This window comes from Rhinatrema bivittatum, chromosome 3 (genome assembly GCF_901001135.1).
Source record: "Rhinatrema bivittatum chromosome 3, aRhiBiv1.1, whole genome shotgun sequence".
Lineage (NCBI taxonomy): Eukaryota > Metazoa > Chordata > Amphibia > Gymnophiona > Rhinatrematidae > Rhinatrema > Rhinatrema bivittatum.
Window position 1 is genome coordinate 322,955,680 of NC_042617.1, and position 25,868 is coordinate 322,981,547.

Sequence of the window (25,868 nt, forward strand, 5' to 3'; positions counted from 1 at the left end):
TGATAAGTTACCTAGTTGTGCTATGGAAGGAGAATTAAAGTCTTGGCTATCCTTTAAAAGTTGACCTGGACATGGGTTGTAGGGAGGTGAATCGTTTTTTGACGATTTAAAATATCGTCCGATATATTTTAAATCATCAAAAATCGTTAGAGGCGCGATACAATAGGAATTCCCCTGATTTATCGTCAAAAATCGTAAATCGGGGGAGGGGGGAGGGGAAGGGGGAGGGCGGGAAAACCGGCACACTAAAACAACCCTAAAACCCACCCCGACCCTTCAAAATAAATCCCCCACCCTCCCGAACCCCCCCAAAATGTTTTAAATTACCTGGGGTCCAGTGGGGGGGTCCCGGTGTGATCTTCCACTCTCGGGCCACGGCTGCGTTAATAGAAATGGCGCCGGCGCTACCTTTGCCCTGTCATATGACAGGGCAAAGGTAGCGCTGGCGCCATTTTGGTTCCTCCGACGTCACGAGCTCAGGAGATCGCTCCCGGACCCCCGCTGGACCCCCAGGGACTTTTGGCCAGCTTGGGGGGGCCTCCTGACCCCCACAAGACTTGCCAAAAGTCCAGCGGGGGTCCGGGAGCGACCTCCTGCACTCGAGCCGTATTGCAAAATGGCGCCAGCCGTATGGCCGTATTGCAAAATGGCGCCATTTTGCAATACGGCAATACGGCCCGAGTGCAGGAGGTCGCTCCCGGACCCCCGCTGGACTTTTGTCAAGTCTTGTGGGGGTCAGGAGGCCCCCCCAAGCTGGCCAAAAGTCCCTGGGGGTCCAGCGGGGGTCCGGGAGCGATCTCCTGCGCTCGTGACGTCGGGGGACAGGAACCAAAATGGCGCCGGCGCTACCTTTGCCTGACAGGGCAAAGGTAGCGCCGGCGCCATTTCTATTAACGCAGCCGTGGCCCGAGAGTGGAAGATCACACCGGGACCCCCCCACTGGACCCCAGGTAATTTAAAACATTTTGGGGGGGTTCGGGAGGGTGGGGGATTTATTTTGAAGGGTCGGGGTGGGTTTTAGGGTTGTTTTAGTGTGCCGGTTTTCCCGCCCTCCCCCGATTTATGATTTAAACGATTTAAAAAAAACAAAACAAAACCGCGACGATCAGATTCCCTGCCCCCCAGCCAAAATCGATCGTTAAGACGATCGATCACACGATTCACATCTCTAATGGGTTGTATGGTGAGTTTGATGCCTTTTGCTTAGTAAGCAGTCAAAAAACAATAGGGGCGTCGATTTCAGAAAAGGTGGACCAAGAACAAGATAAAGTGGGCAGGTTTATTTTGGGAATTGGGAGGCGAGTAAATTCTGTGGAGATCTTGATTAGTTTTTCTTAGAAATGATGGGCAATTTTATTACATAAATCGTTTGAAATATTGTTGTGGAAAGTAGTTTTTTGAGATATTAAAGATTTTACGATATTGAATAGCATTTTTTGATTGCCATTAGCCATTTTTATTTTGTTTGCTTAAGATTTTTTAGCAGAGTCAATTTATTTTTTGTATTTTTTTAAGTGAATGATGTAAGTAGTTTTATTTTCTGGAGTTGGGTTCTTGCGCCAGTGTCGTTCGAGGAGTCTTAAAATGATTTTCAATCGTCGCAGAGTTGGTGAAAACCAAGCAAAGTTTGGTTTGGCTCTGATAGTACATAATTTTTTTGCGAGCTATCAAGTCTATGGATTTGGTTGTAGATGAGTTCCAAGTACTTATAGATTGGTCAATGTAATTACCAAGGGTCGTGGGAAGATTTGGGAGCAAAGCATTTGCAAAAGTTTCAGGGTCAAGATATTTTCTTTTATAAGGTTTTTTTTAGGACCAGCAAGGGTATTCTGCAGTCTACTCTTGAGCTTACCATTTGCAAATATTAGGAAATGGTCTGATCAAGGGATTTGATAAGTTAGGGCAGAAAGGTCTAGGTGGGTGGGATTGTAAAAAATGAGGTTGAAGGAGGCTCTCGGTTCTGCTTTTATCTGTCGTGGTCGTCCTGTCTTGGAGGGGTTAAGGTTTCATTCTACTCATTCGCAGGCAGCCTCCTGAGCAGAATGCCAACTGGTTTTGCCTCAAGAGATTTGCAGGGTGGCTACCTGGAAGTCTTTACATACCTTTGCTAGATACTACCGATTGGACATCAAGGCCCTGGCTGGTGGCAGTTTTGGTGAAAGTGTACTTCGAGCAGGACTCACACAGTCCCAGTTAGAGAAGCTTGCACTGATCTGGGTACTTACAGAGAAAGGAAAATTGGTTCTTACCTGCTAATTTTCATTAGTGTAGTCCAGAGTCCTGCCCAGTGGGGGAAATGAGTTTTGGAGAGTCTGCTTGATCTATATAATATATTAATTCTGCTTAAATCTGAAGAATGGCACTGGTTTCTTATTAGTATTTTTAAGATGTATTCTAAATTTAATTATAGTTCTTAATTGCTAATGTCCTTGTCCTCTGCTCCTTCAGGGTGATATAGTAGAGTTACTTGGTTAGAAGCTTTTGTTAAGTATTTTCTGCTTGAGTGCTGTTTAATACTGAAGAGATGCAGGTGGCACACCAGGTTAAGAGGCGGTGCTTGCAAAACTTTTTCTGTCTCCATCTGCTGGAAGGGAGGCAAAACCCAGGAGTCTGGACTGATCTGTGGTACTACAGGACCGAAAATTAGCAGGTAAGAACCAATTTTCCTTTTAATGCCACTGGGGGTTTTTTTTTTTTTTAGAAAGAGCAGAGCATTCAAAAAAATAGCTCTGCAGTTCTTTTCTTCCTTGTTATTGAAGTAATACATCTTGTGAGTCCTGAGTGCTGTGATCCCTTCATAAGGTCAATGAAGAGAAAGTGCATATGATACAACAGGGTAAAACCAAAAGTCGGTCAATCTGTTCTGAAACACTGAAGCCTGTTAGCAACCCTGCTAATCATAGTATTTGAATGGAACAACCTTTTGCATTGTTGATGAAATCATAGCCTGCTATGCACTAGTTTGCAAACACAGAATGATGATATCAGCTATGTAAATATTCTTATTTGGGAGTTACTAGTGTTTTGTTGCATAATTTATCCTTTTATCATTTAAAAAATTAAAGTATTATTTTACATTAGGACAGGAGACAGAATCAGCTGCATTAAGGGGCGGATTTTCAGAGCCCTGCTCACGTAAATCCGCCCGGATTTACGCGAGCAGGGCCCTGCGTGCCGGTGCGCCTATTTTACATAGGCCCACCGGCGCGCGCAGAGCCCCAGGACTCGCGTAAGTCCCGGGGTTCTCGAGGGGGCGTGTCGGGGGCGGTCCCTGTCGGCGCGCCGTTTTGGGGGCGTGTCGGCAGCGTTTTGGGGGCGGGTACGGGGGGCGTGGCTACGGCCCTGGGCGGTCCGGGGGCGTGGCCGCGCCCTCCGTACCCGCCCCAGGTCGCGGCCCGGCGCGGAGGAGGCCCGCTGGCGCGCGGGGATTTACGCCTCCCTCTGGGAGGCGTAAATCATCCAACAAAGGTAAGGGGGGGGATTAGACAGGGCCGGGTGGGTGGGTTAGGTAGAGGAAGGGAGGGGAAGGTTAGGGGAGGGTGTTAGAGGATTCCCTCCGAGGCCGCTCCGATTTCGGAGCGGCCGACCCAGGTTTTTTAGTAGATACGCGCGGCTCCGCGCGTATCTACTAAAATCCAGCTTACTTTTGTTTGCGCCTGGAGCGCAAACAAAAGTAAGCTATTCGCGGAGTTTTGAAGATCCGCCCCTAAGTATTTTTCTGATAGATACAAAATAGGAAAAAATGTTTAGCACATCTGGCCCTTAGAAAAATTGTAAGCATTTTCTTTGGAAGGGATTTCCACTGAGGAACAGTGAACGTAACCACTGAGACACAATATGGACCCAGAGAGCTGTGTTTATTTTTTACTAGAAGAGACATAGCAGTCTTCCACTTGAAGAATTATTTTATTTTTCTTTCACAAGGCAAAAGATAAAAGCTCCTGGAAAAAAATATTGGACCAGCTAGTTCATAGGCCAGAAGATTTTCCTCAAAACGCCAAGTCTCGAGTGAAAGTATACAAGGACACACTGCTGCGTCCTCTGGAGGTAAGGACTCTGTGATGCAGAAGCAAGCTCGTTTGTTTGCACTTTCTGTCTTTGATGCTTCACATAACACAATTAACCTGTAGACCTCATTGTCACAGAATGCTGCATGAGACTGTAAGAAATAGCATGCTGGGCCAGATCAAGGTCTGTCGAGCCCAGCATCCTGCCTCTCACAGTGGCCGGTCTGGATCATAAGAACCTGGCAGATCCCATCCAGTAGATACAATTCCTGTTATGCATTCCAAGGGAGAGCAGTAGCTTTCATTAGTCATCCTGGCTAATAATATGTTTATGAACTTTTCCTCCAGAAACTCATCCAAATCTTTTTTAAACCATGCTAAACTAATTGCCTTGACCACGTCCTTTGGCAACAGATTCCACAGCTTGATAGTGTTCTGAGTGATAAAGTGCTTTCTATGATTTGTTTTAAATCTGCTGGTTGTTTGTTTCATGGAGTGTCCCCTTGTTGTAGTATTATTTATTTTATTTAATCATTCTTATATTCCATTACTTCTACAAATAAAATTCAGAACAAATTACAGTAAAAGCATCCATAAATTAAAAGCATACAAAATAAAACATATGATTCAACAATTCAATAAATGAAAAGATAAAAATAGCTCTTGTTGTGGGCTAATAAATCTGCCCCATGATTAAAAAGCTTCCTTAAAAAATACATTAATTTTCTTTCTAAAACCTTTTAGATCCTTTTCCCCATGCAATTCAGCTGGAAGCTTGTTCCACAGAGTGGACCTACACATGAAAAGGCTCATGCATTAGTTACTTGTAATTTACAGTCTCGTGGAGGTGGAGAGTTAATAAATATCCACCTGAATATTGCAACTGATGAGCAGGCTTATGTATTTTCAGTTTATGATGAAAAGTACATTGATTATCTCTGCATCCAAAAATTAGTGAATAATACAAGTAATTTGAATTATTTATTTATTTATTTGTTTATTTATGAACTTTTCTTTACCGACATTCGTGGAACACATCATGTCGGTTTACATTGAACTGAAGGAGGGAAATTACAATAAACAATAAACAGGAAAAAAAGGGGGGGAGGGTAAGAGGAAGAGCGAATAGGGGGGAGGGTGGTAACCAATAAAGGCCAATTAACATGTAGCAATATGTTGGGTGGGTTTAACACCCATCAACAATCACACAGCTGTGTTTTGGATTAACTGATCATCTCACCTGAATAAGTGAGATAATCAAATTTGCCAATGACACAAAATTATTCAAAGTTGTTAAATCACAAGAAGATTATGAAAAATTGCAAGAGGACCTTGCAAAACTGGGAGACTGGGCATGCAAATAGCAAATGAAATTTAATGTGAACAAGTGCAAAGTGATGCACTTAGGGAAGACTAACCCAAATTATATCTTCATAATTACAAGGTTCCACATTAGGAATCGCCATTTATGAAAAGGATCTAGGAAGCATCGTTGACAATATTTATTTATTTATGTATCTATTTATTTATTTATTTAGGAGTTTTATATACCTTCGTTCCAGGATAAGATCACAACAGTTTACAAAATCATCATTCATGTTCTTGTTTAGCAATCACATTCTGAGCTAGCATTCATAATCTAGGTTAAAAAACAGATGATATATGTTCTTATTTATAATCTAGTTCAGGGCCAAGACAGTAGATTTCAAGTCCTCATTTTCACATATTTTCAAAGTTGGCATTACAGCAAATACAGGTTCTAATTCAGCTACCTGTATCTTTTACTTCAATCATTACTTATTGATCACGTCATTACCATTGTCTCTTTTATTGACATTGAGGTTTTCAGTGTATTGGTATTTTATGTTAAATTGTAAGCTTTTCTAAAGAACCATGTTTTCATGGTGCATCAGCAGCCAAGAAAGCAAATAGAATAGTAGGGATTATTAGGAAAGGAATGGAGAATAAAACAGAATAACATAATGCCTCTGAATCAATCCATGGTGCGACCTCATCTTGAGTATTGTGTTCACTTCTGGTCACCACATCTCAAGAAAGATATAGCAGAATTAGAAAACGTACAGAGAAGGGCGACCAAAATGATAAAGGGGATGGCACGATTCCCCTATGAGGAAAGGCTAAAGAGGTTGACTCCAGCTTGGAGAAGAGATGGCTGAGGGGAGATATGATAGAGGTTTATAAAATGAGTGGAATGGATTGAGTAAACGTTAATCGGTTGTTTACTTTTTCAAAAAGTACAAAGACTAGTAGATACACAATTAAGTTATAGGAGATACAAATAAAACTAATAAGAGAAAATATTTTTTTACTGAATGCATAATTAAGCCTTATAATTCATTGCCAGAGGAAGTGGTGAAAGTTATTAGTATAATAAGTTTCCATCAAGCCCAGCATCCTGTTTCCAACAGTGGCCAATCCAGGCTACAAGTACCTGGCAAGTACCCAAACACTAAGTAGATCCCATGCTACTGATGCCAGTAATTGCAATGACTACCCCCTAAGTCAACTTGATTAATAGCAGTTTATGACTTCCTCTTCAAGAACTTATCCAAACCTTTTTTAAATCCAGCTACACTAAGGGGTAGATTTTCAAATCAGCGCAAGCTGATTTGAAAATCTACCCCTTAGTGTAGCTGGATGTGCGTGTGCTACCCGGCGCGCACACATGGACACGTGATTTTATAACATGCGTGCACAAGGGGGTGCACATTTGTGCACCGAGCCCTCGCTAAGCCACGCTGCCTTCCCCCGTTCCCTACCCCCCACCCCACCTTCCCTTCCCTTCCCCATGTGCGTGGGCTACCCGGCGCGCACACATGGACACGTGATTTTATAACATGCGTGCACAAGGGGGTGCACATTTGTGCACCGAGCCCTCGCTAAGCCACGCTGCCTTCCCCCGTTCCCTACCCCCCACCCCACCTTCCCTTCCCTTCCCCTACATCTCCCACCCTTTCCCCCCTACCTTTTTCTTTTTTTTTCTTTTATTGCAAAACTTACTTCAGCCCTGGGGCTGAAGTAAGTTGCACGCGCCAGCCGACCGTCAGCGTGCAATCCCCAGCACAGCAGCAAATGGCCACTGTACCGGGAGCCTCTGATCCCGCCCCCTCCCCGCCCCTTTTTGCAAGTCCTGGGACTTACACGCGTCCTGGGGCTTTATGTGCATCGCCGGGCCTTTTGAAAAAAGGCCCGGCATGCGTAATTTTTTGAAAATCCGGCCCTAAATGCACTAACCACATCTCCTGACAACAAATTCCAGTGCTTAATTGTGCATTGAATGTACTGAGTTTAAAAAACGGTTTGGACAATTTCCTGGAGGAAAAGTCCTTTAACCATTATTAAGGGAGAGTTGCAGAAATTCAGTGCTTATCCCTGGGATAAGCAGCATGGAATCTATCTACTCCTTGTGACCTGGTTTGGCCACTGTTGGAAACAGGATACTGGGTTTAATGGAACTTTGATCTGACCCTGTATGGCAAATCTTATGTTATGTTTTTAACTGAAAAACTTGAGCATGTGTTGTAGATAGTCCCATATATAGACTATTACAGTAGTCAAGTTGCCCAAATAATAAAGCTTGTAATAGTGATCTAAAATATTCCTATGTCAAAAAGGACTTTAAAGGCCTTAACAGCTTAAGGTTGTAAAAAGCTACCTTCTTTATATGGGCCTTTAAAGTTAATTTCAAGTCTAAAATTACTCCAAGATTGTGGGCCTCAAATACAGCTTTCCCATGTATTTGAGGATAACTTTGAAACAACTGTGCACAGTGTCATATACGCATTTATGTGGCCACACGCAGTTTTACCATAGTATTTTATAATGTGCACATATCACACATGTACATGTTAAAAAACACGCTTATATTTACCCCACAACATATATACATAAGAAGCCAACACATAACTACATGTAATACATTGAAACCACATATTCCCTGTACGTACCAGGATCAGTCCAGGACACCTGGGTTGTGACTCAGCACCTGTAGATGGAGACAGAGCAAGACTTGTCGGACTGAGCCATATATGACCCTGTGCCAGTCACAGCCCCTCAGTCTTACTCTGTCTCCAGTAGATGGTGCAGGTGCAGTCACAGCCCCTGCCTGCCCTGATTCTGGTAGTCAGTCAGGGTTGGTTGTTTTTTAGTAGTTTCAGTAGTTTAGGTAAGCCTAGTTTGAGGTTTTCTTCCAAATTGGGTTTTGTTTTTTTGATTGGAGAGTGAAGTCCCGTCCGCCCTGCCTCCCAGGGGGGTTGTGAGGTTCTGAGGGGACCATCCCCCCCTGGTCGAGGCCGCTGCTAGGGTCAAGGACCCGGCTTCTCTAGTAGCAGCGCCAGGGGTGACACCGGGGAGCCCGATTCACTCACCCCTGCAGGAACAGGGCTCCAGGACCGAGGACAGCGGCAAGCGTTTGTAAATTTAAAAAAAAAAAAAGTTTTCTTGTTTGTTGTCTGCCGGCTCTCCGTTGCCTCGCGTCGCCGCTCCGTTTTCTCTCGGGGGGGGGGGGGGGGGGGGGGGCGCCGCTAGCAGGAGGGAGGTCGCCGAGTCTGTTTTTAATTTTAATTTGGTCGCGTCTCTCCTTATTTTAGCCGCGATCGCCGGCATGCCGCGTGGGTCGTCTTGTCGGGCCTGCGGCTCGGCGCGCGCGCGCCTTTCGCAGGAGGGCCTCTGTGCGGCCTGCGTCCCGGCCGGAGAGGGGTCGTCCGGGGCACCTCGGGGGACTCGGTCCAGGGCCGCGCGATCGCTGCCGCGCGGTGGGGGCTCGGCTGATAGGCCCCAAGATCTTTTCCCGCTCAGCGCGGGAGTGGCGGCCATTTTGGCCACCGGCCGCGAAATCGCGCGGGATGCAGCGGGGGATACAGCTTTGCCTCACGCGCTTTCCCCGCAGCGGGGCACGGGGGGGGGGGTTGCCCCGGAGGGTCTTAGGTCCCCTGGGGATCCCAGTGAGGATTCCTCGGATTCTGGTTCTTTTTTGGCTGACTTTGCTCTTTTGCTGCGCAAAGTGCTTAAATACAAGCGCAGCAAGCGCAGCTGAGGGGGAGTCTCTGTGGGGGGATTCCGCAAGGCCCCCCCGAGGAAAAGGAAAGCTAAGGAGGCTGCGGAGGTCGTCCAGGAGCCTTCGCGAGGGCAGCGGCCTCCACGTGGCGTCCCGCAGGAGTCGGATTCAGAATCTTCCTCCGTGGCTGATACGGATTTCCCCGAGGAGCCCCTGAAGGGGGCCAAGGAGGCGGTGGCGGACGGTTCCGCCCAGCCCAGCACGGGCAAAGGGGCACAGGCCGTGGAAGGGGATGAACCCAAGGTGGTCCGGCTTTTCCGCAGAGAGGAACTGTCCCCACTAATTCCGGCCATTCTGCAGGAGCTGGGAATAGAGGCCCCGCTGGTGGTGGTCCGACAAGAGGCCAACATGGATCCGGTCCTGTTAGGTCTCACGGGGCCGGCAGTTGCCTTTCTGTTTCACTTTTCATCGACGGATATCTTGTTCCGGGAATGGGATACTCCGGAGTTAGGATTGAAGGTCATCAAGGCCATGGATAAGCTTTACCCGCTACCGGAGGATGCGCTGGAGCTTCTCAGACTCCCGAAGGTGGATTCAGTGGTTTCCGCGGTGACGAAGAGGTCTACCATCCCGGTTACGGGAGCGACGGCCCTCAGGGACATACAGGACAGGAAGCTGGAAGTGCAGCTTAAGAAGATCTTTGAGGTGTCCGCCCTGGGGGTGCGGGCCGCCATCTGCACTAACTTCGCTATGCGAGCTAGCCTGCGCTGGGCCCAGGTCCTTCAGGCGAATGCGGGCCTGTCAGCAGAAGAGGCATCTCAGGCAGATAGGTTGGAAGCGGCAATAGCGTATGGGGCAGATGCTCTCCACGATCTGCTGCGTACGTCAGCTAGGTCCATGGTGGCGGCTGTGTCGGCGCGCCGCCTCCTGTGGCTGCGCAACTGGGCGACGGATGGCTCCTCCAAGGCTCACCTCGGGGCGCTGCCATTCAAGGGGAAGTTGTTGTTTGGCAAGGAGTTGGATGATTTAATGATTTCTCTGGGGGAGAACAGGGCTTTTAAGCTGCCCGAGGACAGATCCAGGGCGCGGTCTTTGTTTCCTGCCAGGTCCCGTTTTCGTGGTCCCAGGAAATCGCGTCCTCAAAGGTCTACCGGCCCCTCGTATAGGTCGTCTTCCTCCCGAACCCCTCAGTGGCAGCAGTCCTTTCGGGGGAAACGTTTCGGTAGGCAAGGAGGAGCCCCGTCGGGCACGGGGTCTAAGGCCTCGCAATGAAATGCGGTCGGCCCATCCCTCGCCGCAGCCTCAGCACGTCGTTCCAAATGTCGGGGCGCGGTTAACGTTATTTTTCGAGGAATGGGCCAGTGTGACGTCGGACCAGTGGGTCCTCAATGTGATAAGACACGGCTACGCATTAGATTTTGCTTGCATCCCAGTGGACAAGTTCCTTGTCTCGCCCTGCAAGGCCCCCGAGAAGAAGGCGGCGGTGCTAGAAACCATCCGACGCTTGGAAGGCTTGGGAGCTATTTCCCCCGTCCCTGTCAATCAACACGGCAAGGGACGTTACTCCATTTACTTCATCGTTCCGAAGAAAGACGGCACGTCAAGACCAATCCTGGATCTAAAAGGGGTAAACAGATGCCTTCGCGTTCTTCATTTCAAAATGGAGACGATTCGTTCGGTGATCGCCTCGGTGCGCCCAGGCGAATTCCTGGCCTCCCTAGATCTCATGGAAGCGTACCTTCACGTGGCCATTCAGCCGTGGTTCCAGCGATTCCTAAGGTTCTGCATCCTGGGGCGGCATTACCAGTTTCGGGCGCTCCCGTTCGGTCTCACGATGGCTCCCCGTACATTCACGAAAGTGATGGTAGTGGTGGCGGCGCAGCTACGCCGGGAAGGACTTCTGGTTCATCCTTACCTGGACGATTGGTTGATTCGGGCGAAGTCCGAAGGTCAGTGTCGGCTGGCGGTGGACAGGGTCCTACAGCTTTTGCAGTCCCTAGGCTGGGTAGTCAACTTCAGCAAGAGTCAACTGACACCCACCCAGACCTTGGAATACCTTGGAGCCGTATTCGACACGAAACAGGGCAAGGTGTTCCTATCTCACGAACGGATATGCAAGCTGCAAGCTCAAGTGAGGCGGTTATTGTCTCTCCGCCGACTGCGGGTCTGCGATTATCTAACGGTCCTGGGTTCTATGGCCTCAACGCTCGCGTTGGTTCCCTGGGCGTTCGCTCATCTGCGGCCATTGCAGTCATCCTTACTATCCCGCTGGAAGCCGGTTTCGGAGGAGTTCCACCTACCGCTTCCACTCGCGGGCCAGGCGAGATCCAGTCTGCTCTGGTGGCTGGATTCCAGTCATCTGTCCTGTGGAGTGTCCCTTCTAGTGCCCAATTGGACAGTGGTGACCACGGATGCCAGTCTCTCCGGTTGGGGAACAGTTTGCCTAGGAAAGTCGGTCCAAGGCCTATGGTCAGCGTCGCAAGCCCAGTGGTCTATCAACCGACTAGAGACCAGAGCGGTCCGTCTGGCACTGCACGCCTTCCTACCGCTGGTGCGAGGAAAGGCGGTCCGAGTGTTGTCAGACAATGCAACCACCGTGGCCTACATCAATCGCCAAGGCAGGACGATAAGTCCACTGGTGGTGGAGGAGGCGCAGCTCTTGATGGCCTGGTCGGAACAAAATCTCAGCAATGTCGCAGCGTCTCACATTGCCGGAGTCGACAACGTCCAGGCGGATTTTCTCAGCCGTCATCGCCTGGATCCCGGGGAGTGGGAGCTGGTGGACGAAGTGTTCCTCCTCATTTGCAAGAAGTGGGGAATGCCCCACATGGATTTGATGGCCACGTGGCACAACGCGAAGGCCCCGCGGTTTTACAGTCGGTGTCGAGAAAGGGGAGCAGAAGGCGTCGACGCGTTGGTGCTTCCCTGGCCGACGGATGTGCTGCTGTACGTGTTTCCCCCGTGGCCGATGATCGGCAAGATTCTTCGGCGCATAGAACTGCACCCATCCAACGTGATCATTTATTTATTTATTTATTTATTATTTTTATATACCAACATTCGATCTCAATCGAGATATCACACCGGTTTACATTCAGGTACTATAGGTATTTTTCTATCCCCAGAGGGCTTACAATCTAAGTTTGTACCTGAGGCAATGGAGGGTAAAGTGACTTGCCCAAGGTCACAAGGAGCGACAGCAGGACTTGAACCCTCGTCTCCTGGTTCATAGTCCACTGCTCTAACCACTAGGCTATTCCTCCTCCCGGAGGCACCGGAGTGGCCGCGCTGTCAGTGGTTCGCAGACCTCATCCAGTTGTCGGTGGCGGCACCCCTTCATCTCCAGGGGTTCGCGGGGCTCCTCCATCAGGGCCCCGTCTGTTTGGAGGATGCGGATCACTTCTGTCTCGCGGCATGGCTTTTGAGAGGAATCGGTTGAAGAGAAAAGGTTACTCAGATGCGGTGATCGCCACGCTACTGAGGTCCAGGAAGCAGTCTACGTCCCTGGCGTATGTCTGTGTCTGGGTGGTCTTTGAGGAATGGTGCGTGAAGCGTGGGGTGGATCCCACTTCCGCTTCTGTATCCGATATTCTGGCGTTTCTCCAGGCCGGCCTGGCCAAAGGCTTGGCGTGCAGTTCTCTACGGGTCCAAGTGGCGGCACTTGGTTGTTTGCGAGGTAAGGTCCGGGGAACCTCCCTGGCTCTTCACCCGGATATCTCCCGTTTTCTTCGGGGGGCTAAACATCTCCGTCCTCCATTGCGTCCCCCCTGTCCGTCCTGGAACCTCAATTGGGTTCTCTCCGCCTTATGCTCGGCACCGTTTGAGCCTTTGAAGCGCGCAACTACTAAGGATCTCACGTTGAAGACGGTATTCCTGGTGGCGATTGCCTCGGCACGGCGGGTTTCGGAATTGCAGGCCCTGTCCTGTAGGGAACCGTTCTTGCGCATTTCCGATTCAGGAGTTTCCTTGCGGACGGTCCCTTCTTTTCTGCCTAAAGTGGTGTCGTCTTTTCACTTAAATCAGTCAGTTGAGCTGCCCGCTTTTGCGGTCGGGGAGTCCTCTGATCCAAAATCGAGGGAACTGAGGAAGCTTGATGTGCGGAGATCCCTCTTTCGCTATCTGGAGGTTACTAATCCGTTTCGGGTAACAGATCATCTGTTTGTGTTGTTCTCTGGTCCAAAGAAAGGGGCTGCAGCGTCCCGCACGACGATCGCTCATTGGCTCAAGGAGGCCATTGGATCGGCGTACTTGGTGCGGGGAAAACCGCTTCCCGTGGGTCTTCGGGCTCACTCGACTCGATCTCAAGCTGCGTCTTGGGCGGAAGCTTCTCAGGTGTCGCCTCAAGAGATTTGCAGGGCGGCTACCTGGAAGTCGTTGCATACCTTTATCAGGCATTACCGGTTGGATGTCCGGGCTACCGATGCCGGGGGATTTGGAGAGAGGGTACTCCGAGCGGGACTCTCTACTTCCCACCCTCGGTAAATTGGCTCTGGTACGTCCCAGGTGTCCTGGACTGATCCTGGTATGTACAGGGAAAGGAAAATTAGTTTCTTACCTGATAATTTTCATTCCTGTAGTACCAAGGATCAGTCCAGGATCCCGCCCGCAGTGCTGCGCTGAAGTAACGGAGAGTCCGCTCATCGTTGTTAGTTATTCTGACGCTTGTTTAGCTCTCCTGGTTGGGGAGTCCGGTTCCAGAAGGGGTTTTGGAATTATTTTCCGTTCAAGTAGCGATTTTACTAGCTAGTTTTGGTTTTCTGGTTGGATTTCTACTTTGACATTACGTATGACTGAGGGGCTGTGACTGGCACAGGGTCATATATGGCTCAGTCCGACAAGTCTTGCTCTGTCTCCATCTACTTGTGCGGAGTCACAACCCAGGTGTCCTGGACTGATCCTTGGTACTACAGGAACGAAAATTATCAGGTAAGAAACTAATTTTCCTTTTCAATGCATTGAACACGTGTCCTTTACCCACCTATTTTTAAACCATATGCTTATATATTTTACATGTGAAAATAGACTAGGGCTTTCTCGTGTGAGTCAGGATTTACACATGTAAGTCGGCCAATTTTAAAACATGCGTGCATCAAGGAAATGAAGTAGTTTACCAATTAGTCCAGCAGTTCATCCAGTCGTTATCCAGGTCATTGAGAGCTTCCTGGTTCTATTGCCTGAACTCCCCTCGTTCAACCAGACCTCCCACCCAGTCAGTACAGCACAGTAAAATACGTGTGATATGACGTACGCCTGGTGAGCGTCTTTTAAAATAGCAGCTTTGGTATATAGCTATTGGCCCCACCTAGGGACACCCCAACACCTCTCCTTTTTCCACACAAAAAGGAAAATACCGAATACTTGAGTAGAGGCTTCTTACGAGCATGTATACTAATTTGTATGCATGTAATGTTTTGAAATTTCATTTTAATGAGTCTAAACCATTCACTGGGTCATTTTTTCTTAACCACAATAAAGTAATCTTAGAAATATTCAAGGCTAAAGCATTTTGAGTTAAGCAGTGTACGCTTATTAGTAATGAAACATGGAGGAGGTCCTGAGTTCACTTTCCATGGCAGTGGGTATAGTAGAAGACAGACATGAAGGCAGCTATTTGTATAAGAAGAATATTTTATATGCGTATAGAAGCTTATTAGAAAGTTATATTACAGAGATTGGTGCAACTGCCATACAGAAAGAGGGAGAGAAGGGGGAAGGGGTGAGAGGTGAGAAAGGGTTGTGAAAGGGTATGAAGCTGTCCTTTTAAGTCTGGGATGGTTCTGTGATGTAATCAAGAGACAAAGGGATGACATAAGGCGATATGATCTCTTTGCCTGAAAATCAAAAGCCTGTTTCCTTCAAGTTAATATCTGCCTTCATGTCTAGTGATTGTTCTTTCTTAGACAAAGGTTATAACTAGGTCATTTTGTATCTCTTTGTATTGCTTGATTAGATCAGTCTTCAGACATATATTCAATTCAATCAACCTTTAGACGTGTATTCTATGTAGGCCCAAGAGCCTAGCTGAATTACATTGTTCATATGTACAATACTGACAACCAGTTGTTAATCAAATTCATACTACTCAGAAATAATGTATTAGAAAGGCAATGAATAAAAAACTATAAGTAACTATTCTTCATTTAACCATCCTCCCACCATTCATGATTTTATAAACTCCTTTATATCCCCTCTCAGCCATCTCTTCTTCAAGCTGAAGAGCCCTAACCTGTGTAGCCTTTCTCCTTAAGGGAGCTTTCCATCCCTTTTATCATTTTTGTTGCCTTTCTTTGTACCTTTTCTAGTTCTGCTATGTCTTTTTTGAAATGCAACTGTTGCGATTCCGGCTGCTGCAGGACCTCCCATCCACCAGGACTCCAGTGAACTCTGATCTATTCTACAGCTTTTTGTGACTCCTGCCCTCAGGCTGTGCTTCAGCCTCTGTGCCAGCAGGGGACCTCCAGGAGCTCTTTCCCCTTGCTATCCCAGCCACCTGTGCCTGTCTGCACCACACCCAGACTCCTGCCTTATTTAATCCAGTCTTTTCTTCCCTTCAGTGCATCGGCATCGAGTTCTTCTTGGCTTTCTGCTTAACTACTAACCACTTCTGCCTTGTGGCTTTCTCAAGCCTTTCCTAGCTTTGGCTCGTGGCCTTCGGATCTTCTGACTCCAGCCTTATTTTGCCCTAACTCCTGGCCTCTGGGCCTTCTAACCCCAGCTTCTCTTTGTTTAATCTTGTGGCCATCCGGTCTTCAGTTCCAAGCCTTGCTCTTCAGCCTGCAGGCCTTCTGATCCTTCCCTGCCTTGTGGCCTACCCTAGGCCTCTCTGTTTCCTGACCTCTGGCCTAGCCCTGAGACTCCCAGGTCTCTTCTATGATACTAGGCCTCTTCTGTTCTCTGCCTTGCCTATACAGCCTTCGGGCTTTTTTGTTCCATGCTCTGTGTAGCCCTTGTCCTGGTTTGTCCTGTCTTGACCTAGTCTCTTACCTTTGACTCTGTTTCCATCCCACTTTCACACTTGCTTGCACTCAGTTCCTGTCTGTTCCAGTGTTCCAGTTCTATGTATACCTGCATTCACACTATTCTTACCTGCACCCAGATCAAGTCTGTTCCTGCTGTTCCAATCCACACTTACCTGCACCTAGATCCTGTCTATTCCAGGGTTCCAGTTCCATGTATACCTGCATTTTCTCCACTCTTACCAGCACTCAGTTCCAGTCTGTTCCTGAGTTACTTGCACTCTGCTTTGGAGCTCCATACCAGCCAGCACCTCCCTCCAGAACTCCATTTCAGCCTCACTGGACCACCCATGCTGTATCACCATGGAGTGATACCGAGGCATTATGATATTTTCAATTGTACTATTCATTCCATTTTAGATCATTCCTAACATTCTCTTTGCTTTTTTGACCATCTTCACACAATGAGCTGAGGATTTCAATGTATGGACCCCAAGGACTCCAAGGTCCTTTTCCTGAGTAGTGACAACCAATACAGAACCCATCATCATTGGGATTATTTTTCCCAGTGTGCGTCTCTTTGCACTTTTCCACATTAAGTTTCATTTGCCATTTAGATGCCCAGTCTCCTTGTCTCACAAGTTCCATTCACAGTTCTTCAAAATTTGCTGCAGTTTTAACACTTTGATTAATAACATACTGGCCGATACAGTAAAGTCCGCGGGAGAGCGGGCAAATGCCCGCTCTCCCGGCGTGCGCACCGGCCACTTGCCGGTGCGCGCGATGCAGTATTTAAATTAGGTCCAGCGGTAGATCCGGGCAAAAGCAAGCACTAGGGACACTAGCGCGTACCTAGCGCCTCCTTTTTGACAAGAGCGGCGGCTGTCAGTGGGTTTGACAGCCGACGCTCAATTTTGCCAGCGTCGGTTCTCGAGCCTGCTGACAGCCATGGGCTCGGAAACCGGACGCCGGCAAAATTGAACTTCCAGTTTTCGGCCTGACAGCCACGGGCCAAATTCAATTTTTTTACTTTTTTTTACTCTTCGGGACCTCCGACTTAATATCGCCATGATATTAAGTCGGAGGGTGCACAGAAAAGCAGTTTTTACTGCTTCTTCCCGGTGCCGGAAGAAATTAGCGCCAACCTTTGGGTTGGTGCTAATTTCTGAAAGCTAAATGTGCGGCTTGGCTGCACATTTTACTTTCTGTATCCCGCGCGCATACCTAATAGGGCCATCAACATGCATTTGCATGTTGAGGGCGCTATTAGGTGCCGCGGGTTGGACGCGCGTTTTCCTCCCCTTACTGAATAGAGGGTAAGGGAAAATGCGTGTCCAAGAGCAGGCTAACAGTGTGCTCCGTCGGAGCGCTCTGTACTGTATCGGCCTGTATGTAACATAGTAAATGACAGCAGATAAAGACCAAAAAGGTTTATCCAGTCTTCCGAGCAAAGTATTTAGCATTATACCTGCTGCTCCATGAAGGTTATTCCCTCACCTTCTTGTTTTAGGGTTGTACCTGCTGCTCCATGCAGGTTACCCCCTCACCTTCTTGTATTGGGTTGTACCTACTGCTCCATGCGGGTTACCTGTTGTGCTGGAGGTGGACCCGTGGACTGGCACAGGATTGGTACGGCCCTCTGAGGAATCCCAGAGGGTGCCTTCCGCCAGGAGGCGGAGCACACGAGGAGACAGAGGCAAGCTGGAGCTTCACCAATAATGGCCCGGGGGCTCCGTGGGTTGAGCCCTTGGATTCCCAGGCTGCCTGGGCTTAGGTGGGCCTCAGGGGGTCTCCCGGAGAGGTAGCAGGGAGATGTGCCCACCAAGAGTATGGGTGCGTGGCTGATGGTGAAGAGACGAGCTAGACGGGAACAGAGAGTACTGGAGACCACGGGTACGAGGCAGGGACTGAAGGTCCTCCGGGCAGGGTAAGCAGCGCCTAGTGGTCTATCTTGAGGAAGGCTGCAGACAGCTTCAAGGCAGGTGGACCTGGTGGGTGCAGGAAGAGCAATGAGAGTGTCTGAATGGAGCCCAAGGGTTAAAGCCAGGGTATCTGTACGAGGGTGGTCAGCCAAAGCAAGAGTCAGTTCCAGGTATCAGTCCAAGCATGGTCAGGGCAAGCAGAGGTCAGTACCGAGTATCAGTCCAAGCATGATCAGAGGCAAGCAGAGGTCAGTTCCAGGTATCGGTCCAAACGTGGTCAGAGGCAAGCAGAGGTCAGTTCCAGGTATCAGTCCAGTGCAGTCAAAGGTAAGCAGAGGTCAGTTCCAGGTATCGGTCCAAACGAGGTCAGAGGCAAGCCGAGGTCAGTACAGGGTATCAGTCCGAGGAGGTACTACCTGGGTAGCGGAACGTGGAACAAGACTCAGGAACGAAGGAACTCTGGATCAGATACTGGAATACTGGAACAGGCACAGGAATGCAGGAACACTGGAACAAGCACAGGAACAAGGAACGCAGGAACACTGGAATAAGCACAGGAATAAGGACGGCAACTAGCTTCACTCTGAGGTGACGACCCATTTGCCAAGGCGAAGAGTGAGCGGCTGAGCCCTGCCTTTTATGCAGGGCTTAGGTGACGTCATTGCAAGGCGCCCCAGAGCGGTTTCCCGCCGCGGTGCCTTTAAAGGTCGGCCTTGGGCTTGTGCACGTGCATAGGGGCGAGGCCAGGGATGCGGAGCCCAACACAACCCACGCTGTGAGGCCTGGGAGCTGGAAGGAGCCTGAGAAGCGGGCGCCGGGCGTCTGGGGCATAGGTGACTCGCTGCGGCAGCTGGCGAGGAGGGGCCGGAGCCCCCGGAGGGAAGAGAGAGGTGAGCAGGCCTGGCAGTAGCAGGGGCACGCAACAGTACCCCCCCACCCTAGGCCTCCCCCTTCTCGGTCGAGGCTTTTCAGGATGGGAGCGATGCAAATCCTGTAAGAGAGCTTTGTCGCGGATGTTATGTGAGGGCTCCCGATAATTTTCCTCGGGACCGAACCCCTCCCAAGATGGGAGGTACTCCCAATGCTTTCTCCGCCGTCTGACGTCCAGGACTTCTTTTACTCGGAGATTGGTGTCAGGTTCAGCGGAAACTTGGGTTGGTGGTGGCGGACATCGAGAGGGCCATGACAGGACGAGAGGTTTGAGGTGGAACACGTGGAACGTGTTTATGTATCCTCAAGCTTGGAGGAAGTCGGAGTTGATACATCACGGCTCCGACTCGTCATAGTACTGTGAAGTGTCCCACATATTCTCTGTGACAGCAGACAGAGGTGAATGTGCCTGGTGCTGAGTCATACCTTCTGGCCATACCTTCTGGCCTGGAAGGAACGTGGGGGCAGCGCGGCAATGAGCATCCGCAATTTTTCTTGCTCGTTCGGCGGCCTGACACAGTCTCTGAGTGACTTGCTCCCAGAGTTGCTGAATCGACTGGGCTGTAGCTTGGGCTGCTGGAGATGGTACGTTCAAAGGGACTGGAAGTGGCAGACGGGGCTGCAGGCCATAAACAACGTGGAACAGGGAGCTTCCTGTAGCGGCTGCAATGTGAGTATTAAGAGCAAATTCTGCCCATGGATGGAGATCGGCCCACTTGTCCTGCTGGTCATTTTACGTAGGATCGAAGGAAGGCCTTTAAGGAGTGGTTTGTCTGTTCAGGCTGGCCGTTCGCCTAAGGATGATAGGCAGAGGTTAAATTTAAAGTAATGCTGAATTTGCAACAAAGTGACCTCCAATACTTCGCAGCGAATTGTGGGCCTCGGTCCGACACGATCTCCTTTGGGAGCCCTTGAAGGTGGAAGACATGGTTCAAGAAGAGGCGACCCAGTTCGGGAGCTGAAAGCAGGTTAGGCAGAGGTACGAAATGGGCCATCTTGGAGAAACGGTCTATAATGACCCAAATCACAGTGTTCCCCTTGGAAGGGGCTAATTCCGCAATGAAGTCAGTGGCGAGGTTTGTCCATGGTTCCGTAGGTGCCGGAAGAGGCTGGAGAAGACCCTACGGATGTCCATTGGGCGTCTTCTGCTAGGCACAGACGTGGCAGGAATCCACGTAATCCCGAGATTCCTTCACCATGCTGGGCCACCAGTAATGCCTGTGGAGCATCTCCAGAGTCCGGGCCCAGCCGGGGTGACCGAGTCGAGAGTCATGGGCCCAGCGTAGTATTCGCTCTCGGAGGCGACGGGGCACCACCGTCTTACCAGGTGGCACGGTGGTAGTAACTGCGAGGGAAATGCATGCAGGATCCATAATGTGAGTCGGAGCTTCGGGGGTATCCTCTGGATCTACCGAGCACGAGAGTGCATCGGCACGGAGATTCTTCGCAGCCGGGCGGTAGCGCAACTCAAAATTGACTACGCGCAAAGAAGAGGGCCCAGCAGGCCTGCCATGTGTTCAGTAGCTGGGCTTCCTTCAGATGTTCTAGGTTTTTGGGATCCATGTGTTGTGATCTGCTATGCTGATTGGAGGAGCAAGCAGATGGGAATAGCAATCTGATAGGATCTACTCCTCCAGAGGGGAGAAGTTAGCAATCTGTTATGGATCTGCTAAGGAGTTGGCAATCTGTTATGATATAGACTGCTGAGTTGGCAATCTGTACCAGCGAAGTACTAGAGAGGGTGCTCAGCTGAACAGGAATGTAAATAGGTGAATCCTTGGGCCGATGGCAGATGACAGCACCTCCAGGAGGATATCCTGAGAGGGACCACCGGCTAGGCTTGAGTATGGAGACAGACACAGATAGTTCTTTTATTAGACAGGTAGTAGAACCACCAGAGGTGACAGTAGTGAGCTGATTTGCCCAGCAGGGCTGAAGTCCCTCAGATACTGGAACTGTGATACCAGGGTTGCTGAGCTGTAAAGAGACTGTAGATAGTGAATAGACAGGGTATGCTGTTATACATAGCCAGTACTTAGATGATAACTCACATAAACCGGAGTGATATGTATATTATACAGGAACTTCCGGTATATAAAAACCAAAAATAAATAAATAAATAAATAAGGTCTTGAGAAAGCTCAGTAGCTGGAAGGGTTAGGCCCTCGAGGAGCGAGGTACCTGGTTCCAGGGAAAGCTCTGGGAGAACGGTGGTAACTCACAATAGTCTGTATCTGTAATAGCTTCCAGGCAGTAGAGAAATCTTCAGAGTGTTCAGGAACATGGGCCCTCGAGGAGCGAGTACCGGTTCCCCTATCTATCTGCAATCTGAAATAGAGAAAAGAGAGTGAGGCCCCCGAGGAGCGGGTACCTATCTTGGTAAGCCGAGGAGGCAGAGTAAGCTTGGACGAATTCGTATCCCTTGTCCGAGTCCAATTCGTAGTCCTTGCTAACTTCAATCTGTTTAGTGTAAGTGAAGACCTTTATGTTGGAAGCGGGGATGACGTCAATACAGGGGACGCTCCTGAGGTTCACGCCCTTGATCGGTACATTACTTCGGGAGCGCAACGTACCCTACATCATCAGGAACATGGAGGATCCGCAGCGTTGAACCCGGCCCGGGTACGCCTGGGAGAAGCAGCATGGAGATGCCGCGGCAACAAGCCGGCCATCAGGCCCAGAGGGAGTCGCCACATAGGTAGAGAGGGGTGGTGCAAGGGCGAAAAGCAGTTACGAACGTAACAACCAGTAGATGGTGAACTTATGTTAAGCCCCCTCAAAGCCAGGACGCCACTCCTGGAGGGCCAGCTTCACGGCCAGGAGTTCGCGATCCCCAATGATATAATTGCGTTCAGCGGGTGGAGAACTTGTGGGAGTAAAGAAGCGCGGAACTAGGGTTCCCTTTGTGTAGTTAACTGGCTAAGGGCCTCCCTGCGCTAATAGCTGTATGCGTCAGCCTCTACAATGAAGGACAGTTTGGGGTCCAGATGGCGGAGACAGGGCCAGTATGGAAGGCCTCCTTGAGGTCTGGAATGCAGACTGGGCTTTGGGACTCCACTCCCGGAGGTTACATCCTTTTCTAATCATGGCAGTGACGTGGAACCGCTCGCAATCAGTATGGAGTAGACTGCGATAAAGTATTGGTAATAGTTTCGTGAATCCCAAGAATCTTTGCAGAGCCTGCAGACCAACAGGCTGGGCCAGTTTGCGAATACATTGGAGTTTTGTCTGGGTCCATGGTGAATCCTTGGCTGGAGGATGATTGTAGCCCAGAAATGGGAGACTGGACTGTTGAAAAAGGCCATTTCTCAAGTTTGGCGTAGAGATGGTGGGTCCCTAAGCCCGCTGGAGGTCAGTCTGGACATGAGAGCGATGGGGATTCCATGTCTTTAGAGAAGATCAAGATGTTATCCAAATAGACTACAACATATGAGTATAGGAGGTCTCGGAAGATCTCATTCATCATTCTCTGGAAAATGGCCAGGTTATTACATAGCCCAAAGGGCATCACTACGTATTCATAGTGGTCCTTCTCGCCATATTGAACGCCGCCTTCCAAAATATCTTCAGGCTGAATGCGGACCAACTTATAGGCCCCATGCAGGTCCACTTCATAAAATCTGGGCCCCATGGAAGCCGATCAAAGAGCTCACTGATGAGCGGGAGTGGGATACCGCGGTCTTTGCGGGGGGTGACGGCGTTCAGACCGAAATAGTCAATACACAGCCTTAAGGTCCCGTCTTCTTTTTTACAAAAAAAATCCGGCACCTGCAGGTGACGATGGAAAGCCTGATGAATCCTTTGGCCAGGTTTTCCTTGATTTAGTCTGACATGGCCTGAGTCTCAGGAAGCTGGAGAGTGGTTATGTTCTTCCTTTGGGAGGTGTGGTACCAGATAACAAATCAATTGGGCAGTAAGTTAAACATCTAGAGAGGTGGCAAGATGTCGGCTTGTTGTTTTGAGAAGACATCCTGGTAGTCAGCGAGGGCATCGCGGTAGTCGAAGAAGGGTCGTGGAAGTTAAACACAGGTACGGAATGGGGACACCTGTCGTAAGGCAATGTGTCTGGCACTGAGAACCCACTCGGTGAGCTGGAGCGACTCCCGTTGAAGGTGTGGGAGTGTAATTGTAGCCAGGGTAGACCAAGGGACGATGGGGTGTACTGATCGTTTCAGGACCAAGAGAGGAATTTCTTCATTGTGGAGAGTCCCTACGGTCATCCGGATGGCTAGAGTGCGATGGGTAATACGATCAGGTAAGGGTTCTCCATGAATGGAGGCTATTCGTAAAGGAACCTCCAGGGGTTGAGTAGGAATACGGAGTAATGTGACCAAGTCTTCAAGAATAAAATTCCCACCGGCCCCCGTGTCCACGAGGGCGGTGGTGGAGATCGAATGTGCCTCCTTGACGAGGGAGACGGGAAGCAACAATTGAGGGCCTGTAACTGTAGTGCCCAAGCTCGGGACCCTCACCGGGCTTATGCTTTGGAGTTTCCCTAGACCTAGTGGTCTAGCTCGAGGAATGCCGCAGACAGCTTCAAGTCAGGTGGATCTGGTGATCGCAGGGGGAGCAAAGAGTGTGTCCGAATGGAGTGCAAGGGTCAAAGCCAGGGTATCCGTCCGAGGGTGGTCAGCCAAAGCAAGGATCAGTTCCAGGTATCAGTAGAGGTGTGGTCAGGGCAAGCAGAGGTCAGTACTGGGTATCGGTCCAAGCGTGGTCAGAGGCAAGCAGAGGTCAGTTCCAGGTATCGATCCAACATGGTCAAAGCCAAGCAGAGGTCAATTCCAGGTATCAGTCCAAATGTGGTCAAAGGCAAGCAGAGGTCAGTTCCGGGAATCAGTCCAAGCGAGGTCAGAGGCAAGCCGAGGTCAGTACAGGGTATCAGTCCGAGGAGGTACTACATAGGTAGTGGAACGTGGAACAAGACTCAGGAATGAAGGAACTCAGGAACAGACGCTGGAACAGGCACAGGAACACAGGACGCTGTAACACTGGAACAAGCATAGGAACAAGGAACCCAGGAACACAGGAACAAGCACTGGAACAAGGAATGCAGGAACACTGGAATAAGCACAGGAACAAGGACGGCAACTAGCTTCACTCTGAGGTGACGACCCTTTTGCTAAGGCGAAGAGTGAGCGGCTGAGCCCTGCCTTTTATGCAGGGCTCAGGTGACGTCATTGCTGGGTGCCGCAGAGCAGTTTTCCACATCGAGGCCGAGGCCATGGAGCCCTGACGCGAACCACGATAATGAGGCCTGGGATCTGGAAGGAGGCCAAGACGCGGGCGCCGGGTGTCTGAGGCGCAGGTGACTCACTATGGTACGGCTATGGCTGCTATGCATCCGCCTCACTACCAGGGGTCCTTCTAGAGCAGGCTGTCCTGGCTGGCCCAATCCATCTGCTCTATGTCCTGGAGGTTCCCTTAAGCCCTGCCTACCCTAAACTCGAGTGCTTCGGCATTGAGCTCTCTTGGGTGCCCTGCCTTGCCTTGCTGTGCGTGTGGCCTTCGGGCCTTTCGGCCTTGTTTCTGCCTTGCTGTGAGTGTGTGGCTTTCGGGCCCTCTGCCCTGCCATGTGTGTGTGTGGTCTTCGGGCCCTCTGCCCTGCCGTGTGTGTGTGTGGCCTTCAGGCCCTCTGCCCTGCCGTGTGTGTGTGTGGTCTTCGGGCCCTCTGCTGCCCTGCCGTGTGTGTGTGTGGCCTTCAGGCCCTCTGCCCTGCCGTTGTGTGTGTGTGGCCTTTAGGCCCTCTGCCCTGCCATGTGTGTGTGTGGTCTTCGGGCCCTCTGCCCTGCCGTGTGTGTGTGTGGCCTTCAGGCCCTCTGCCCTGCCGTGTGTGTGTGTGTGGCTTTCGGCCCTCTGCCCTGCCGTGTGTGTGTGTGGCCCTTCAGGCCCTCTGCCCTGCCGTGTGTGTGTGTGGCCTTCGGACCCCTCTGCCCTGCCGTGTGTGTGTGTGGCCTTCGGGCCTTCTGCCCCTGCCATGTGTGTGTGGCCTTCGGGCCCTTTACCCTGCCGTGTGTGTGTGTGGCCTTTGGGCCCTCTGCCCTGCCGTGTGTGTGTGGTCTTCGGGCTCTCTGCCCTGCCGAGTGTGTGTGTGGCCTTCGGGCTCTCTGCCCTGCCGTGTGTGTGTGTGGCCTTCGGGCCTTCTGCCCTGCCATGTGTGTGTGGCCTTCGGGCCCTTTACCCTTCCGTGTGTGTGTGTGGCCTTCGGGCTCTCTGCCCTGCCGTGTGTGTGTGTGGCCTTCGGGCCCTGTGCCCTGCCGTGTGTGTGTGGCCTTCGGACCCTCTGCCCTGCCGTGTGTGGCCTTCGGGCCCTGTGCCCTGCCGTGTGTGTGTGTGGCCTTCGGGCCTTCTGCCCTGCCGTGTGTGTGTGTGTGGCCTTCGGGCCCTTTACCCTGCCGTGTGTGTGTGTGGCCTTTGGGCCTTCTGCCCTGCCATGTGTGTGTGGCCTTCGGACCCTCTGCCCTGCCGTGTGTGTGTGGCCTTCGGACCCTCTGCCCTGCCATGTGTGTGTGGCCTTCGGGCCCTTTACCCTGCCGTGTGTGTGTGTGGCCTTTGGGCCCTCTGCCCTGCCGTGTGTGTGTGGTCTTCGGGCCCTGTGCCCTGCCATGTGTGTGTGGCCTTCGGACCCTCTGCCCTGCCGTGTGTGTGTGGCCTTCGGGCCCTTTACCCTGCCGTGTGTGTGTGTGGCCTTTGGGCCCTCTGCCCTGCCGTGTGTGTGTGGTCTTCGGGCCCTGTGCCCTGCCGTGTGTGTGTGGCCTTCGGACCCTCTGCCCTGCCGTGTGTGTGTGTGGCCTTCGGGCTCTCTGCCTTGCCTTGTGTGTGTGGCCTTCGGGCTCTCTGCCTAGCCGTGTGTGTGTGTGTGGCCTTCAGGCTCTCTGCCTTACTATAAGGTTCCTTGTCTCTGCCTTGCCGTGTGTGTGTGGCCTTTGGGCTCTCTGCCTTGCTACTAGGTGCCTTGACCCTGCCTGGACTCTGACTCTGCTTGCCTGCCGCCTGCCCTGACCCAGCCTGGACTTTGACACTGTTTGCCTGCCGC

At 50.6% G+C, this 25,868-nt stretch overlaps 1 protein-coding gene across 6 annotated transcripts in view; it reads left to right on the plus strand.

Annotated features, from left to right (window-relative positions):
* Positions 1–25,868, plus strand: part of AK9 (adenylate kinase 9) — an 829,950-nt gene that overhangs the window by 76,936 nt on the left and 727,146 nt on the right. For all 6 annotated transcript variants that reach the window (XM_029595283.1, XM_029595287.1, XM_029595288.1 and 3 more), the window contains exon 8: positions 3,925–4,047. In XM_029595283.1, the coding sequence (XP_029451143.1) occupies positions 3,925–4,047 (123 nt within the window). The remainder of the gene's footprint in view (positions 1–3,924; positions 4,048–25,868) is intronic.